This window comes from Ruditapes philippinarum, unplaced genomic scaffold, assembly GCF_026571515.1.
Source record: "Ruditapes philippinarum isolate M1 unplaced genomic scaffold, ASM2657151v2 ctg5300_1_1_1_1, whole genome shotgun sequence".
Lineage (NCBI taxonomy): Eukaryota > Metazoa > Mollusca > Bivalvia > Venerida > Veneridae > Ruditapes > Ruditapes philippinarum.
This window is the reverse complement of record NW_026867086.1, coordinates 49,190-69,383: the sequence shown is the minus strand read 5'-3', so window position 1 is coordinate 69,383 and position 20,194 is coordinate 49,190. Positions and strand designations below refer to the sequence as shown.

Sequence of the window (20,194 nt, the reverse complement as noted above, 5' to 3'; positions counted from 1 at the left end):
AGTTGTGCAAATTTATATGCAAATTCCCTTTTGAATGTAGGTTTGCTCTAGACACGTTCTTTCCAAGTTATTTCAAGTGTACATTGTTCTTTGACCTAGGGACCTTGATAATGTGTGGAGCAACACATCTCATAGTGATACACATTTCTATAAAGTATTACAAAAAATCTTCGACGCATATAGGCGATATGCTCTAGACAAAATTTTGATTTAAATTATATTTAGTGACCTTAACCTTGCATAAATTGAATCTAATAAGTGACAGCCAAAGAGACGAAAATGCCCATTTGTGGTACAATCCCGAAATAAATGAGGAGTAAATAGAAGAAAAAAAACTAAACTAAATAAAATTTCCATAGACTTAAAAAAAAAATTCATCCATGCATGGAGATATTCTCCAAACATAATCATCATCTTAGGTAACTTTAACGTTGCTTATATTGACCTTCGAATTACACGTGCCATAACCATATTCATGATAATGACCATTTGTGTTGTAATCCACAAATAAATGAAAACTTAATGGTTTCTATACACATCTTCATATTTTTCATCTTTCAAAACTTTGAAGTTTATGTTTGACATTGACCTTGGTCGCAGGGAGCTGAATTTCGCACGCGACATCCCGCCTCACAATTGGGAACATTTATATAAAGTTATATTGATATCTACCTATGCATGTAGAAATTATGCCCTGGACAAGCATTTTTCATTGATTTTTTTTATCTTTGACCTTGTTCATATGAGCGACACCGCTTTATAGTGCTAAGCCTTTCTATGAATGACCATTAAAAATCCTCAATGCGTATAGGAGATATCTTCCGGAAAAAATCGGCGTTCCCATAATACGTCACGTTTTTAAACGGGCGTTTAAATTGAGTAAGGAATCCCATCATATGCGTTGTTTATAATAATAAAAAAATAGGAACTTACAGTTAACTGCATGCAAATTGTCGTTGCTGTAGTAAAATCCACAATTCATGCGAATGTTTTTTAATGAGTTACTATACGAAATCAAAACAAGTCAGTTCTATTAAAGTCGAAAATTTTACAATTTAAATTTACACATCACTTATAAAAATGATACATATAAAACATTTGAAAGTTCATATACCATTTCCGCTTTTAATTATTAATGCTTTGTCAAGTGCGAATGTGTTACAGTTACGCACGCTTTTCTTGCAATAAGGCATTTTATCTGACCTAGCTATGCAGTACCATTGTTTACAAAGCGTTTGGTATTTACAGTCAATATTTTTACCAATCTCTCAATCAATTGATAGATGTTACATACTTCGAACACGATCACGCTTACATTAATCGATCGTACCATTATGATATAATTGGTCGTGCAAGTTATTTCATTTTGCATTTTATTGCAATATAGAGGAATGAAAGTGGCGTAGTAGTTAGTATGTTCAGATTATGAAGAATTTACGTTAGGAAAATAGTTTTTCGAGTTTAAATCTGCAACTGTGCAATATTTTGAGTGTGTTTCTCAATCGTTTTTACAGTCATAAAACATTTTCATATTTTCTTTTATAAATCCTGTCATTTAATAGTTTGTACAATTTAAAGTTAAATTTATAACGGTTTAGTAAAACTGATTGTATTTGAGCCGCGTCACGACAAAAGCAACATAATGGGTTTGCGACCAGCATGAATCCATACGTAACAAACCCTTTAACAAGTAGAGAAGCTTATAGCGAACAGTATGGATCCTGATCAGACTGCACGGATGCGCAGGCTGGTATGGATTCATGCTGGTCGCAAACGCACTATGTTTGTTTTGTCGTGACGCGGCTCATTTCACAGTCATTGAACAAATTGAATACATGTAGTACTGTCAATATAAAATGATTTAAAACTCTGAATTCAACTTGCTACATTTTTTAACAATTTCGGCTCATTTGTATATTTATGTATTTAAATTTCTTCCATTCCTCATTTATCACTCTAATAACGACTGTGTTTCCTCTAACTTAACCTGTTAAAGGCGAATGTGTGTAATGCTAGATGTTCTCAAATAGTATTGTGTGAAATAAACTCACGAGGAACTAAAATCCAGTTCGTAGAAAAAAAAGAAAAAACATATAAGAAAAGAAAAAGTGCCATTTCCAGGAATTGAACCAGGGTCTAAACACACACGAAAGCAGCACTCAATTACTACGCTATTTCGCTGGAGCGATAAAAAAGGTGTAATTGTTAAGGTTGATAAAGATTAAGGCGAAACCTAGTATGCTTTTATATAAGAATTATCGACACCCCTTTTTGTCAATATTGATGGAACAGATAATAAAATGAATAGCAAATTCGAGCTAGTTCAATGTATTTGCCGCGTTGCACTTTATCAGATTGTTAATCATGAATGTATTTAATAACTTGAGCTTTGTATGATTAAACTGTTTTTTTTGTCATAAGTAAAACTTAATTTTTGCTGAGGGGTTTGCATTTTTCATTTTTGCAAACGAAAATAGATTTAATGTCTGTGACAGTTTTGCATCTGTTGATGTGTTTGTTATTATTGTTGTTGACATAAAAGTGTCTTAGTGCACATAAATGAAGGACACTAATAAATAATAATTAAAAACAACAAAAACATTAACAACAACAACAACAACAATACCAACATCAACAACAACAACAAAACAACAACCACAAAAAATTATCGAACTACAGTTAAAGTTCTTCACCCTTTATACATATATATATATATAAGCATAAGCATTTTCACTTTCTATGTTTCCCGAGAGAGAGTGCTGTTCATGACAAACAAGCTACTTTGCAGATAGAATGCAAATCCACATACATGGGTTTAATGATTCTGTCTCTCTTTATATTGCTGCTTCCAAATGTTAACCTTTTTGCATTATTGTGTAATATATACATGTAATTTAATTTGTTAATTGAATACGCTGTTGAGTTTGTTGTGTGTGTTAAGAAAATTGTTATACAAAGACTTGCAAATATTCTAATATTTAACATGAGATCACAATTTCGGTTGCTCGTAACATTCCTGACATTACATGCGTCTTGACATTCTGACCTGCGTTTTCTTATATAGAAATTTTAGAAAAATAATATGTAGTAATGAAATTAAATTTTCACTCGATACCAGAAACACTTTTGCCAAGAAAATTTTGGACTTGTGAGAGGCTAAAAATGGCCCCAGATCGATCAAAATGTAACGTGTAACCAACGCTGGAAAGCATCTGACTCTATCTCAATCCATTGAGAAGTTGCAGCACTTTGAAATCAATTTTGATGGAAAAAATCAATGCAAAATAGTGATTTTTGGCAATTTTGAGATGTCCCCTCGTTGCCATGGTAACAGGAAATTTAAGCCTGAGTATGTTGTTACAAATGCAATTGTCCAGATAACATTTGTGCTAATTTTGATTAGTATTGAAGCAGTTTTTATAGTTTTATAGCAATTTGAACTTGTAACGGGAGACTTTTCACTGAAAACCGCCATTTTTCAAAAAATGCTCATGAAGTAATGAGTTAAGAATTTTATACGTTGTTCATATTTTGTTCTGTAATATTTTAGCACAGCAGAATGATTACATACTGTTGTCCTTATTAACACTTATTATTCCGTTCAAAACTGACGATACCGTTCATTTTGTGATGGTAAAGCACTTCTTTATTATAAAACATAAAAAGATCATCGTAAACCAAATACACTTTTCAATTTCCATTCATTAGTACTAATTTGCTACGGAACGCTTAAACTTCCCTTTGTCCTTCATTAAACACAAATATACACAGACGTCATCATATACTACGTTCAATGACAACAAACAACCATGAAATTTGTCATATTTGAAGCAACCAACTCGATCTGCATCAGACCAAAATTATTTCAGATAAAGAAAGACAATCATAACTGAAATTTTTCAACATAATTTAGAAAATAAGATAAGTCTACCTATAGCGCAGTAAAAAGAAAAGATTTTCTAATACATGAACGTGAAAAATACTGCTTTGAAAAGGTAGTAAAACTAAATCGTAGGGAGATTTGTTGGATCTAGTAATAAAAAAATGCTTCATTGTTTTAAAATAGTCACTAATAAACAGTTGTCTGCAATAATTATTGTCATTTTGAGAAATTTGATATCATCACATTATCAGTTTTGCTTCTGACTTTTTTGTCAGTTACCCAGCTTTAATATGCATTATATTTATTTCCAGTTTTAAAATCAAGTAATGAGAACTTGAAATATGTATTGAACAAAATTCATGTTATCAGTAACAATTTAAAATTACTATCATTCAAACTTATATATCTGGATCTAGATTCTATTTAAAATGATGATTGAAAATAATAAGATCTAAATCTATATGGTTCTAAGTAATTCACAAAACAAGACTGCTACGTTATCGCTAAGGTATAAATAAATAAATAAATAAAAAAGGTTGCCGAAAGTATGTGCAGAGATATCGAACCCACAACATTGTATTTCAGAAATTCAGATTTAGCTCAATACAGGACTGGAGCAGTCAGTTTGCATATTCTATAACATACTGTTTGAATAGATATTTGTCCTTCCATTTTTTTGTTTGGTTTTTGGCTTGTTTAAATATATCATGAGTTATATTTTACTCTTAAGAAAAAAATACACTTACGAATGTGGACCACCTATCGTAAAGTTACAACATATTTTGCACTTAAGGTTTTCTTATGATATTTTGTGAAAAAGAGATTTATTGTAAGAGTTGTCTTACGATACAAATTTGCGCGATTTTTTGTGTGAAAATTTCGGCAGATGACGTTTAAATCTTAAGTGTTAAAACTGGTGATAGAGGGCGTGGAGGGCAGTTTGCACTTGACAATACCTTTCACGAAAAGCGCAATCAAAGTTTTCAGCCGTTTTAGACTTTCTTTAGGGATTCCTTTTTTCTCTATTTTAATGTTTTCACAAAATCAGTTATAAATAGACGGCAGTTTGATAACGCATTATGCTTCACCTTTATACACCTCAAAGCAAGCTGCGTTAAAATATCTTGTGCATTCATGCATTCACACATTACTGCTATTTAACACTTGAAATCAATCAGTCCTAATTTACTAATTAAGTTGATAATAATTTCAATACCGGTATAGAGACATCTGATAACATGAATTGATTCTGTTTTAAAGGTTTTGAACTTTTGGCATAAATACTTCAAGATTAACTGATAACACTCTATACCAGATATTTGAAACCAAACTGTTATTTATATTCTAATATTCTAAATTGTACTAAAATAATGGAAACTAAGGAAATTAAAAAGTGCGTGATTATCAAGTGTATCATTGTTGGGATACTTAAAAGTGTTTGTTTGTACAAAGGTGGTATTTGATCTATATTGACTGTCATACGTATGATTTATGTAATATCTAAGTACAATGTTTAGAAGTTTTAAATGATTTTAAAACAAAGACATCCTACAATACATATAACTAAAAGATAAACCGTTAGCTCAATAGGTAGAGTGTTTGATTGTGTGTCAGGAGACCCGGGTTGGATTCCCGGACAGTGCAGGTCTCTTTCGGTTTCTTTGATCATTCGCACTGTTCCTCTGATCTGCTATGTACAGAAGTTATCAGTTTCTTGTTAAAGTTGAGAAAATAAATAAATCAAATGCTCATAATTAAGTGATTTACTGTAGGTTGTACCGTAAACATTAATTTTATTACATGTTTAATATAAATGGCTATATATAATATAACGCTGTATACATTTGCAGGGTATAATCATTCGGACCTTCATTTTTGGGTAACGTTCGTTACTTTTGCACTTGAAATAAACTCTTTGGTGTTTTCATGCAATGATAATAAAGATGGAGGAATGAAACCGCCACACGAAGGACCTGAGGCAGTTACTTTAACTTTGCCTGGAGGTAAGATCTCATGTGTTTTTGTCACCTTTTAATTTACAAACCACTTTATAATTTTAATTGTCTTAAGGTTTGTACGATACAATAATGCTTACATATAAGTATTACAACGTTGGTTCAATGATATGACACTTTAGTCACAATCATGATTTACTTTGGTGTGTGACTGTTTCCATTATTTCTTAGTAAAAAGCCGAAAAGAAGAAATGTTTTTCTGACATTAAAACCGTTTCTTCTTTTACAGTTGTGACGAAGGCAATAGCAACATCTATTACATATTACAAAGAGATAGAAGAAATCAAAATGATGTGCTCCCTTTGTTTAGTGATAGAAGTTTTCTTGGTATGGCATGTTTAAGTTAACATTTCTCTTGCTTTCTGCACATTTTGTACTCATTTAAGAAAATGTGTACATCATTCAGGGATGTTTATGTTTCAGTGCGTTTAAGTATATATTTCTGTAATGGTTTCCGAGTTAATCTTTAACCTTAAAATGTTCCTTTTTAAACCTGAATAAAAAAAGCATTTCATTACACCCTCACACACAAATTTAAGAGAGTATATAGAAGACATGTCGGTAGGTTGGTAACAAGATTTAGAAATGAGTTTGAAATCAAACTTGGTAAATAACAACCTTATGTGGCTATATTTTAATTAAATGAGGTTATACCAAACTTATATTAAGATCCTGGTTGGGATTGTTTTTGGTTTCCCTGGGAAGAGGGTAAATGGCACTGAAAAAAGCCAAAAAATGGTTTCCAAACAATAACTAGATGTAGGAGTGAGATATGATAAAGAAACATGATGAAAAGCAAGCATATGTGAAGCCCCCTCGGAATTGCTTTTGAGTCTCCCTTGTTAAGGTACAATTCACAGTTACTAAAAATAAAAAAAATGGTTCGAGACAATAACAAGAGTTAGGAAAGAGATATTGTAATCAAACTTGGAATATAGCATGTTTATATTAAGACCCAACTTGGGTGATTTGTTCTGAACCCATGGTGTAAATATCAAGGTATCTGTTACAAAACAGAAAAAGGTCTCCGCATGATAGAGTTAACCATCACACTTTGTATATAGCAAGTTTATGTGGAGACATTGCTTGGGATTGTTTTTGACCTCAAAGGTTTATATCACTTCTACTAAAATAGAAAAAATTGTTTGCTGCGATAACAGAGTAATCAAGTAGCAAGTTAATGAAGAGACTTAGCTTAGTATTGTTATTGGAGAACCTATTTTATTCTGGATGATGGGAGTATGACCTTAGTGATAGCTCTAGTTGTGTCGTATTGCAAAGACATCGTAATTTTCAAAGGCGCTATGAAAGTTTTTTTTTCAAATGATTAACAGCTTTTTTTCGAATAGTCACAATAAAGGCATAAAAAACAATAAATACAAATATTTGATAAAGGATGTGTTTTGTGACATTGCGATGAAAAATTTAAAGGTTGCCCTTTTGATCTGCTGTTGCCTTTGTAACTTAGACAAAGCAAACCAAACGCCATCAAAATTAAAGCAGACTGCATGAACAACGAATGGACCATGAAACATCTGAATATTGGAAAACATATACATTTGTTATATTATAATTTAAACATTTAAAATACTGATGTTTTCGAGATTCATATTTTATTGCTATATTAAAGATATGCTTATCCTTGAGTAAAGTATTGTGATCACAGAAATTATTGAAATGTATGAAATTATTACCAACTATCTAAACAAAAGAATGAACTGTGTATGGGAGGTTGTGCTCCCTTTAAAAGGTCTGAGTAAGTTGTTTTTAAAAAACAAAACAACAACCCCAAAAACAACAACAAATACAAAAAACCGCCAGCTTTTATTTTCATGACACTTATATTCATATTGTAACCAACTATCGTGTGTAGAATTTTAAACATAACATATCTTATTTGTGTTAAAGTAAACATGTCTATCTTATATTTACAAAGATACTGTGTAGCAATTATCAATATTCTTAATATGAAATGTAATCATAGTACATGTATATAATTATTTTATTAAAGAAATAATGTCTGAAAGTGACTTTGAACACAGATGGTAAAAAGTATTTCGATTAACAACTTAGGAACACTACTATAATAATCATTATTGTGAATATTCATAATTTTGTTTCATTTTATTATATCTTCATTTTTGTTGTTGTCTTGAAATAAATTGAAATTGATTGTTTATAACGTTTGTTAACACCTGACCGGTTTTACATCCATTGATTATATACACTGAGCATACGTTTAAACCTCTGTAAAGATTTGCCGCATATTTTATATTCGAGTGACATTTTGCTTAATTTTAGTTGCTATCAAGTTGACTTGAATAAGAAATATATTTTCAGAGATTCACTATTAATATGGTGATTGACCGATTGATAATGACAAATGTTTACGATAAAAATATAAAACTACCCAAACCGCCCACTATTTTAAAAGTTGAATGTTAACGATGCACATATGAATATAAAAAGTGCTAATTAACATGATACAAAACCGAAAGTGGAAAACCATTATTGATTCATTATTTAATTCAGATTGCCTGGTGATGTAGAAGTCGTAGCACTTGTTGGTTCGAGGGCAGACGAACTCGTTATTTATTTCTTTATGTGTTTTGCAGCACATATTAAACAATACTTTGACTTATCTCTAATGAAATATTTTATATCTTGTCATCTGTTTAACAACGCCTTTCATTTTAGTTATATAGCAACGGGCATTAACTGCTACCTTCTCCATTTGAATCAATGGTGCAGTGCAAAAAATTGCATGCAAAATGTTTTCATTTAAAAGTAAAATGAGGAACTTATATATTAAGGGTCAAGCTCAAGAACACTTTTATGGTTGATAAAGCTAAACAGGGTGAGCTTAACTTCTTATCAGTGTTAAAAACAGTTAATAAAATGTAACAGAAGCAAAAGTATACATACATTATCACAAAATTTAAGTAAAGAATAAAAGTAAAATTCCACTGGGCTAAGCGTGTCTCGAAACAGCACCCAGTGCCCCAAATTATTAACATTGTTTTTCATATCGTCCGCGTTCACTTTCAATTCCTCAAAGGTCAATTAAATTATGATCATTTCCCAGTAAAATAATTAAACTAATATTTCATTTTCTACTGAAACAATGTAAAATGAACTATGACATGACATTTCAAACATCGTGGTTAAATGACGTAATTTTAGAAACGTTACGTCAGTTTTAACGCCAGTATTTCTTAATGTCAGATATGGCGCGTGCTTCTTAATCAGCAATGTGCATTTCTTTCAGGAAATAATTTTTTTGATATATCATTTTTTGACATAAGTCATTAAGCTTTTAATCGACGTAAAATCTGATTTTAGTTTATACAAATTTATTTTACTTCGATAGTGTTGAGAGCTATAAGCTTATTGAAACACTTTTGAATTCGTTCCTGGAACCAACCAGTACTAAGCAATAAATGTAAAGTTTCTTGCTCAAGGAAACAACGACTTGCCCCTGACAGGGTTTGAACAAGCGCGGTCAGCAATCCTTAGATTCCTAGTCCGACGCGTTAACCACTTGGCCACGCCGCCACTCTTACCATATTAAAACATCGGCGTTCGTAGTATATTCAAAGAACATAATACATTGCAATATCTCTTTATTTCTATATAGATACGAGTAATGCAACATGGTCATGTAGGATTGGTTCGTTAGTTGGCCCATTCTTTTTTTGACTATTCATTCTATTTTGATAACACCCTCAGACAGACATATTAAAACCATTTCATCATATTTCATGTCTGAATTACACACAGTTTGAATTTTACTGTTAAAAAAAACTTGTACAATAAATTTGGCTATATAACGATTTATATACTATTGCGATGGACGATTTGATTAAAACTTTTAATGTTAATCCTAATATATATATTTAATGTTGTTGTTATCTTTATCATTATGATATTTTAAAATGATAACCAAAAAGAGAGAAAATATATAAAATATGTTAAAAAACTAAAGAATCGAACTTGCTACCCTTATCCAACGCCCACTAAGCTACTGTTTTCAACATGTTGCTTAATGTTAAGATTTGAAGTGTGTATTTTATTTTGGCAATATTTGGCGTTGTTTTCTTTGATTATAAGGATTTAACTCGAATCAACCGGTACAAACCGGAATATCCAGCTCGATGAAAGCTGTTAACGCGGTAACAAGGCTCTACCAAGTTTTTGCTTAACAACTTCCCGAGAGCTAGATATTCCGGGCTGTTACGACAGTCGGTGTTTGATTCTTTTTCTTGCATATATATCATATTGATCTTATTCCGGAAAAAAAATACAAAAGAACTTTTTTCATTTTGCACTCTTTCCTTATAATTGCGTATGAATTTACGTCTTGATTCATTACGGACAAACACTTCATTTATTGTTCTCGCAACAGGAAACACTTTCAGGGCTTACTTACTTTAAAGAATTAAACACTAATAACATTTATTGTTTGTATTCTTAGTCAAGATATTTTCCAAGTATTTCTCGTTTTCAATAGTAACATGTCGTGGCTGATATATATAAATCAGAATAAACACTTTCATATAAAAGAATAGGGAAGATATCACATCACGTGAATACCATTGTTTAACATAACGGACACTCAAAATAAGAGGATAACATCAAGAAGCAATTGATCTGATGAATGGGTTTGTGAGTTAGACGCTTGAAGTTGTTGGAATATCGTCCTGCTTTATATAAAGTTAAGAAAAAACAAATAAACCGAAATATTTTTGTCTTGTTTCATAATTGCTGTTAAAGTCGTTGATTGAAAATGCAAGTTTTGGTCACAGGTGACTCTGGGTATATGGGATCTTAAGTTGTTGAAAGAAGTGGGAAACGGATTAAAATCAGGTAAATACTGAATGAAAATTGACCGATTCTAAATTGGCTAATTTCAGTAAAACGTAGAACTGAAACTACATGTATATACGTGTTGAATGACCGCCATAAAATAGAATATTGTGAGAAAGAAATCATAAGACATAATTTCATAATTATCTTCACGTAACATCATTAAAATAATGATATTGTTAAAGAAGTATACTTTAAGATCGATGTTAACTTTCATAATGATTCGAGACATGCATTTAAAAGTAATTTTTTGTGAAGTGAACAAAGAAGGTAATTTGCACATTGTGCAGTAATATCGTACACTAATTATTTATAAAAATATTATTTCGTGAATCGAGACTCGCGGATTAATGCTACATGCCTCAAGATGACTCAACATATTTCAAGAAAATAAAACTTAAGAAAATTGTACGGAGATTTATGAAAAGTAAAATGATTTGAGATACAAAAATTATATCCGTTTTCATTTACATTGGTTGTTAGTGCCTCTTACAATGTGTGAAACATTTTCTATGTAAAGTTCACAATATTTTACTTTTTAATACTCTTTCAAATTGTTCATGAAATAAGGAAACGCCTTGTGCGCTGGTGTAAGGAAATGCTGTCATAATAACTTTAAAAATTGTATGATATGTTTATATATGTCTTGGAAATATGATGACTCTTGAATGTGTACAGAAAATGATATCTCATTTTTTATTTATTTCTGTAAACATAATTGTGGGTATTTTTGTTGACATTCGTTACCTGAGTTTGTAATCGAAGCCAGGCTACTTTCCCAAATTTTGATTCTTTTGGCGCGGTCTCATTTCTGACACAGGCACAAGTATTGGATATGAGAAGGAAAACTAAATTTGATCATATTGATGAAAAACCCTGTGTTCATCTTCAATGTGTCAAACACCAGAACAAAAAATATATATTATAAGTTAAGGGATGGTAGGAAAGTCCAGATTCGAGCCTACAAGCAAGGGGTTCATTTCCCTGGCATTAAAAACAATTGTCCTGACAATAAAAAACATTTATTACTACCGGGTATTTCACGTTTGTAATAAGCTTCCAAATGAGACCGACCCCAAGTTTCTAGCCTTCCTGTTCATGAAATATTTATCAGGACACGAGCGCATTCATGCTAAAAAACACGTTTTGGTATCTCAAAAGAACAACAAATAAATGGAAGGATAAATTCATGTTTATGGAAACGTTATGTTGATAATAACACAAATTTAATTCATGATGTGATGACGTTATGATGGAGAGTATTGGACTGTTAACTCTGTCCTAGAATTTTTGAAATCTATAGTTTTGTACCATGCCATGTGTTCGATTTCACTAAAATCTAATAGTTTCAACCATTTGTTTCTTCTAATCCATCGTTTGACAGTTTCCGAACTAGCAGACAAAAGGCTATCCTTATCAGTAGAATTGCGAGTTGCTTATATCACTGTATAAAACTTAATAATATGTAAAATGGCCTTAATTGTTGTAGGAATAACCGTAAATCTAAATACCTTTAGTGTCAAACAATGCATTAAAATATATACTGAGACAAAGTTTAAAACACAAGCGTTTCATTGGTGTGATAAATTATAAAATCAGACATTAAATAGCCCCACACTAGCGGTTTAAAAACGGCTAACTTTGCATTGTTCTAGCATAATAGATATCGATTTTACTATTTCCCTGGCTATTACTTCATATAGAGACTGTCAATTGGCGTATTGTAATTCCAAATTGTTAAGAATAATATGATTTAATGTTTAATTTATATATCAAGCTCTTCAAAACAGGAAACAAATATAGAGCATGCGCATAAATATCAAATAAACGTTGCTTCAGACGTTTTTATCGTAACACTTAATGAATAATTTATCTAATGATATAATTTTAACTTTTGAGTGGCATTGTAAAAATGACTTAAGAGTGGACTTACGATTATCTTAAGACAAAAACTTAAGAATAATAAGAGTGAAAATGTCTGCTGACGTCATCTTTTTAAAAAAAAAAACAGTCAAAAATTGCTCTTATTATTATATATTTTTGTGTAAATTTGCATATATCAAGTACATTTTAACTCGTGCTAAGCGCTCTTAGTATTGAAATTGTCTCACTTCTCGAAGTAAGTTATAAAGCATAGTCACCTAAAACAAAACAAGTATCCTCTTTTGATTTGTATGAAGTGGTTAGATATAAATTATAATTATTCATCCATATTTTACGGCAGGGGAAGGGTAATAAAATTATTATTTTTGTTTTGGAGTGATATATGTGGATATATTACCTGCCAAGATAAAATATCATCCACGCCAACATGGCAGGTAATGTATAGAGGATATTTTAGGTTTTTTCTACAAACACAGGATGTATTTTCATCGAAATGTATGAAAATAAATATTTAATGAGTGGCGGTAGCCACGAGTGAAATATGATAAATTTTACACCACAAGATGAAAATAAATCCTGTATTTATGGAAAAAATTGAATTTTCTTTTTTGACATTACAATTTGAAAGATTTTCACTTTACGTTTGTATATTGGCTGAATTCAGAAGAATGTTGAAGAAAGAAGATATCAGTGAACTTACGGAAAATATGTTTCACTGCAGTGAAACATAACATTTTTTACAGTGAAAATATGGAAAATAAACAACGTATTTCATTCCATCAATATTTCTCAATATTTCATATATAAGTATATAATAACTCCATATATATCACTCCAAACCAAAATATTACTTAATTAGATAGAATCTTTTATAACCGGATGCATTTTTTGTGTACACAATATAATATTTTACAGCCTTTTAATATAAAGAGTTAGTCCTCATATTTGCATGTGTTTACATTTGCTCGAAGTTATTAACATTTCACAATATAATTTGTTTAATTTCCTTTTTAATTTAATTCCTTATAATTATATGACACTTTAGGTTTATTGAAACTCGATTACGTGTCAATCAATATAAAAACGACATTTTCACATTTTCCTCGATTCTGTGTGATATAGATTTAACACTTTTATCTTAAAATAGTGCAATGCGACGTAGATACATTTAACCTTCTTTAATTAGAAACCAATCGTTTAGGGCATTCGGGACTGAAGTCTAAAAGAATGCTACACAAAACAAGAGGGCCATGATGGCCTAAATATCGCTCAGCTGAATATTAATACTCCCAATGACATGGAACAAAAATATTGTAAACTATAAACAAATGCAAATACAGATTCTTAATCTTAATCACAAAGTTCATATTTGTATCTAAAATAGTTTACATGTTACAGCAGTATATAAATAACACATGGGTAACAGTATTTTTACGAGGGATGATATTTTTACTGTTACTCACAAACCCATGTGTTATTTATTTTATTACCCCGAACAAATATACTGTGATGATCTGAAATTGTCACCTAAATCTAACTATAACAAAAATAAACCAAGAGTAACAATAACTAAACTGTCCTTACCTTTTAAGATTTAAGTGTACTTAAGGCCTACTTGAGAATTTTTCTTTTTCTTTTATTCTTTAAGCAAGTGATGATATCTACAAATCATACACATACAATAAGCTAGGTTTTATTTAGAAAACAAAACACTAACCCATTTACACGGTTTTGCTCTGTGAAATCTGATCCTTCTGTTTCCAGAATATTCTAAGCATGGTTTTGACAAAATAACGATGATATCCTATGTCTGTCCACCATATCTGTAACGTTTCACTAAATTTTATGAGTGTCATAGTTACTCCAGAGACGAAATTGATGTCCTATCGGGGTTTAACGTTGAAAATAAGAATGAATCGAGAAAAAAAAGGCGGCCATTTTATATCATTTTATTCAGAAAAAAGACCACGTGACCAGATTTTATACTGTTAAAAAATACTGTTACCTATGTAACATTACAAAATTCTTAGTCACGTGGTACACTTGCATTAACAGTAAAAATAACTCCCAGAGGCCTATGGGAAATTAGCATTACGAAAAAAGTGAGGGGTAATAATTACAAAATAAGTCACTGGTTGCTGTTCAAAATGAATGGTTTCTTTGGAAGTCAGTGCCTGTCATGGAATTTAATGGTAGACTAGATAATGTTTGCTATGGAAGTCACTGGTTGCTATGGAATTTTTTCAGTATTATTTAGTCCAAGGCTGCTATGAAGTCACTTGATGCTATGGAAACTAAGCTTCACCTTCTGTAGATTAAGGGCTTTTACTATATACATAAATGTAAAATCTATGTTCCACGGGCAGGGCAAATTTTGACCTGAGTACTATTAATTGGAAAAAAATGTAGAGGTCCACTGTAGAGGTCATATGAGCATCAGCTTTTTTATAGAACCATAAAAAAATTGTGTTGCAGGGTTTTTATATTGGACATAACTGTAGTTGAAATTGAAATTACTGAAGAAACACAATCTAAATTATAAAAGGATAATTACAACTTTCAGATAGTTTTGGCTTATCAGCAATTAATATAGTCAATATATGTATTCCTGCATTCACCATAATAAATTGTAGTATTTACAACAGCAGCCATATGCTCGTTTATACTGTGTGTAATATCCTATGTAATTGAAGTGCATCATTACTTACAATAAGACTTTCTTATTATATATATATACTGCAGTAATTTTTAAAGATGATTGTGATAGGGAAGATAAATAAATTTATTTTTATTACATAAATATTTTCTTCATATCTAAATTAACAATAAACTCAATAATAATAATAATAATAATAATAATAATAATAATAATAATAATAATAATAATAATAATAAAGCTTATTGAATTTCTTGGTATGAATAGAAAACTTTACTTTATCTTATCAAAGGGAGATAATTAAGCCAGAATAAATGCACTGTAATGCATATATGTATATAGTCGATGTTAAATGATTGGCCTTAAGCTCATTTTGATGCCAGGATTTTTATTTGTACAAACTTGGTAAACCCCCACTAAAACAGATCTATTGTTTTTAATGATTTTTATTTCTTTTTTACTATATATATAAAGAAGATCACTGACCCCTGGGGCTTGGCTAATTTTGACCCCAGGGATTTAATTTAAACATACTTGGTAGACAGCCGCTAGAAGATATTTCACGCTTAACGTCTAAGCGCTAGAGCTTTCAGTTTTTTACAAGAAGATTTTATTGCATTTTACAATAAACATATAAGGAAAATTAATGAACCCCGGGATGGGGCAAATTTTGACTTCAAGACTTTTATTTGAGCAAACTTGGTAGACATCCACCAGAAGATGTTTCGTGCTAAACACATAAGCTTTAGCACTGTTGGATTTATACAAGAAGATTTTTTTTTTTGATTTTACAAAAAATATATCATGAAAATCAATGACCCCTGGGGCGCGGTCAATTTTTACCCAAGGGCATTTGTATGAACAACCTTGATATACATCCACTAGAAGATGTTTCTTGTCAAATATCTAAGTTCAAGCGCTTTTGGATTTTCAATACAAGTTTTTTTTTCAGTTTTTACAATGATACCCTTGGTCGGGGCCAACCCAAAAAAATCTAAATAAAGATTTACATTGTGCTTATATAACTCTATTGTGTGACCTCCTCTCCCGATCAATGAAAGTACATGGATATTTCGGCAAAGATAAGGAGCTTGAAAATGTGACATAATTATTTATTGTTTATGACAGTTTCTGTGTCGGCCTAGCTAACATTTAGACTTTTCCATGGGCTCACATCACAGATCATCATAACTGCATATCATACATTATCATTTATTGATGTTTAGGAAGATATTTTACTAAACAAACATTATATGCACTTCCCTTCTATAAATGACATAGTAAACCCTCCTGTATTTCATTATTTTTTAAATCAACAGTAAAGATAAAAAGGCCATTTTGCAATAGCAGTGTCTGTTTGGCTTACAAAATAGCAACACAAAATCTTTATTTTCAAAGTTATTTGATTGATATATATATATATATATATAATATATATATATATATATATATAATATATATATATATATATATATATATAATATATAAATCAAATAACTTTCCAGATTTATAATAAATATAAAAAAATACTTTAGAGTTTATTTACATTGGTTGGTTCAGACTAATGTCACAGTCCGTGAAGAAATATAAAAATTACAGCTATCTAGTTCCGTGTAGATTATAAATGAAATGGATAATGAGCATATTAAAACTTTTTTAAAAACGTCGTACATTTTTTGACTATCGTTTATTTAATATGTTTTATTCATTTAACTCTTTACTGAAAATTAGTAGTTTAACTAGGATGTATACATGAACACTTATTTTGACACATACAAACACGTACTTAAAAGATTACTTTTTATATACAATATTCTTCAGTCAATGTTTCAACTATCGAAATTGTATTTCTAGAAGGTGTTTACATAATAAACAAAATTGTAAGATAAAACTTCAAAACAAGTACATGTATCAATTCTGCTTTTATTTAGCAGGCCTGGGGCTTTTACAATCTTGAATAACCTACATTTGCCTAAGCATACGTGATGGATGAACAATTTGCAAAGAAATCCATCGAAACATTCAACTTGAAAAACATACAGAACCGTTGGTTTATAGAAGCTGGTGGAAAGTTGCAACACTTGTATATTTTGAATAATGTCGAGAGTGTTCATATGGAAGAGAATGTTATATTCGCAGACGAGTCCATGTACAAAGTGATTGTGAGAGACAACGGAGAATTAAAAATTGACAAAATTGAAGATCTTTGCAAGAGTATTGGTCAAGAAAAAGTACAACCGGATAAGGAGCAACACTCTGAGGATTATGATGAGGAGGATTCCGACTGTAATAGTGAAGGTGTCGCACAGGATAGCAAAGGTACGTTTAATATGTTACCTTTTGTTTTAATATTGAACAGAAATGTCTGGGAAAAGACTTGACTGTAAAATAATGTGTCAACGTCAATGGTCATTAACAATATAATGCTATTTACTATCTCCATTGACGTAAGACACCCCTAATGAGCATTTAAAGGAACGGTAAAATCGACAACATAGGACAGTTATATGGAATAAACGACACCTGTATGGAACATTTAGACACACTTTACTGTATTTTATGAGTTATGGACATTTATCTTGGAAATAAAAATTTGCTATTAGAAGAGCACTTTTTGTGTCGCCTTGAAAAGGTGACATATAGGGATTACTTTTGTCGGCGGCGGCGGCCTCGGCGTCGTTGTCGACGTCCCCTAAAGCTTGTCCGGAGCATTACTCAGTCACTTTAAATTGGATTGACTTCAAACTTGGTATGCATGCTTCTTTCAATAACACAAAGTGCAGTGCAAAAGGACCGGTACTCTGCACTTCTTAATTTTTGAGTTATTGCCCTTTGTAAATTTTCATACTTTAATTTTGTCCGGGCCATTTCTCTTCAACTATAAAAGCTATGGACTTCAATTTTCATACAATGATAGATCTCATTAAGAAGAAGTGCAGTGCACAAGAATCGGTACTCTGCACTTCCTAATTTTTGAGTTATTTTCCTTTGTTAATTTCCATACTTTATTTTTGTCCGGGCCATTTCTACTAATGTATAAAAGCTATGGACTTGAAACTTCATAGGATGATAGATCTCATTAAGAAAAAGTGCAGTGCACAAGAACAAGTACTCTGCATTTCTTATTTTTTGAGTTATTGCCCTTTGTTAATTTTCATACTTTAGTTTTGTCCAGGCCATTTCTCCAAAAGTATAAAAGCTATGGACTTGAAACTTCAAAGGATGATAGATCTCATTAAGAAGAAGTGCAGTGCCCAAGAACCAGTACTCTGCATTTCTTATTTTTTGAGTTAATGCCCTTTGTTAATTTTCATACTTTATTTTTGTCCAGGTCATTTTTCCTCAAGTATGAAAGCTATACACATGAAACTTCATAGGATAATAGATCTCATTCAAAATAATTGCAGTGTACAAGAACCGGTACTCTGCATTTCTTTTTTTTTGAGTTTTTACCCTTTATATATTTTCATACTTTATTTTTGTCCAGGCCAATTCTATATGGACTTGAAACTTCATAGAATGATAGATCTTATTGATAAGAAGTGCAGTGCATAGAAACTGCTGCTCTGCACTTATTATTTTTTGAGTTATTGCCCTTTGTTAGTTTTCGTATTTCATTTTTGTCCTGGCCATTTCTCCTAAACTATATTGTTCACAAGGCGACACATCCGACTCGCGGAGTTCTAGTTAGAATTGAAGCAACTCTGAATAATTTATGATATCGTCATTTTGAAAGAAGTTTTCCTATTCATCATTGTAATAGCAAGCATTCAGGTAACAAATCACACGAGCAAAACTGTTGTTTCTACACAATATGTTGTTCATATGTATAAAAAGTTGCCCTACCCAACCCACTTTTAACACTATTTTGACTATTCCCGTATTTTCCCTATTTCCCTAGGCCTTATTCAAAGTATCCCTAAAATTTACCACAATTCGGGGCTGTTTTCAAAGTTTGCCTAAATTTTCCTAATAGTATATTGGTTGATCTTGTAAAATATGATAATACTTTTACCATGAGGCTTTTATTTTATTAAACTTTGAAAATATAAGTTACCATATTTGCTATTAAATTTGGCATACTTTAGCCAATAAATACCTACAATAATTATAAAATCAAAGTCAAGCACTTTTTTCTTTCCATAAGGGATCTGAGAGATACATGGATAATGTTTAAAGAAAATATAAAAAAATAGAAGTTGCCCGTTCTGTGGTTTGAACCCGCGCCCCTCAGTTTCAATGCAGTAATTCTAGACTATTTGATTATTCTTTATAGCGGAGGTGATGTATAAGGGGTAAACTACCTAAAAGAAGAATAACTCCTTAACCATTGGTTGATGTAGTTATAAAAGTTCATGACGTCATATGCACACAATTTGTCATGTCATATTAAAAATAATTATCTTGTTATCCGAAGAAACCCGAACGGACAGACTGTCACATCACAAGTGCATTCATCTAGATTTGCAATAGGAGAAATATCTTAACTTTTTTTATAGGAAATCATTACAATCTGTCATTGGACAGTTTCTTACCGAACAGAACATAAGAAAAACGATAAAGAATGATGTGTATCTCTTGTGACGAATGGTTGATTTTCAAAATATTGAAATATCTTCTTCTCAAGTTCTTAAGCAGCATAAACGAACACAAGCACCCGCTTTCTTCACTATCCGGTCGATATTTTATTAAAATCTGTGAATTATGTCTTGAAATAATATTTGATTGAATATTTGTTAAATGGATATTATTAAGGAATTTACTTATATTTTCAATTGTTTGAAATGCTAATTAGTGATATCATGTCATTTATCATTATTTTTGGTTAAGCGGTGTTACAATTGTTCTATTTTTTGCTAATGTTTATCTTTACGTTTACCTGAGAAAATA

The 20,194-nt window shown here is 31.0% G+C and overlaps 2 protein-coding genes across 2 annotated transcripts in view; both read left to right on the top strand.

The window, feature by feature from the left end:
* The window catches only part of LOC132734787 (tyrosine-protein kinase HCK-like), a 77,914-nt gene that overhangs the window by 41,702 nt on the left and 16,018 nt on the right, over positions 1-20,194 (top strand). The gene's annotated exons all lie outside the window — the stretch shown is intronic.
* LOC132734789 (uncharacterized) lies at positions 10,577-19,603 on the top strand. The gene is made up of 3 exons (XM_060721639.1): positions 10,577-10,764; positions 17,236-17,623; positions 19,581-19,603. The coding sequence occupies exons 2-3, from the start codon at positions 17,290-17,292 to the stop codon at positions 19,601-19,603; spliced, it is 357 nt and encodes a 118-aa protein (XP_060577622.1). The 5' UTR covers positions 10,577-10,764; positions 17,236-17,289.

What these genes read in the sequence shown, in the direction of transcription:
- LOC132734789 (XM_060721639.1), top strand. Translation starts at nt 17,290, where the DNA reads ATGGATGAACAATTTGCAAAGAAATCCATCGAAACATTCAACTTGAAA. An exon ending in TGTCGCACAGGATAGCAAAG is followed by an intron (nt 17,624 to 19,580) that starts GTACGTTTAATA and finishes TATTCTTTATAG; the next exon opens with CGGAGGTGATGTATAAGGGG.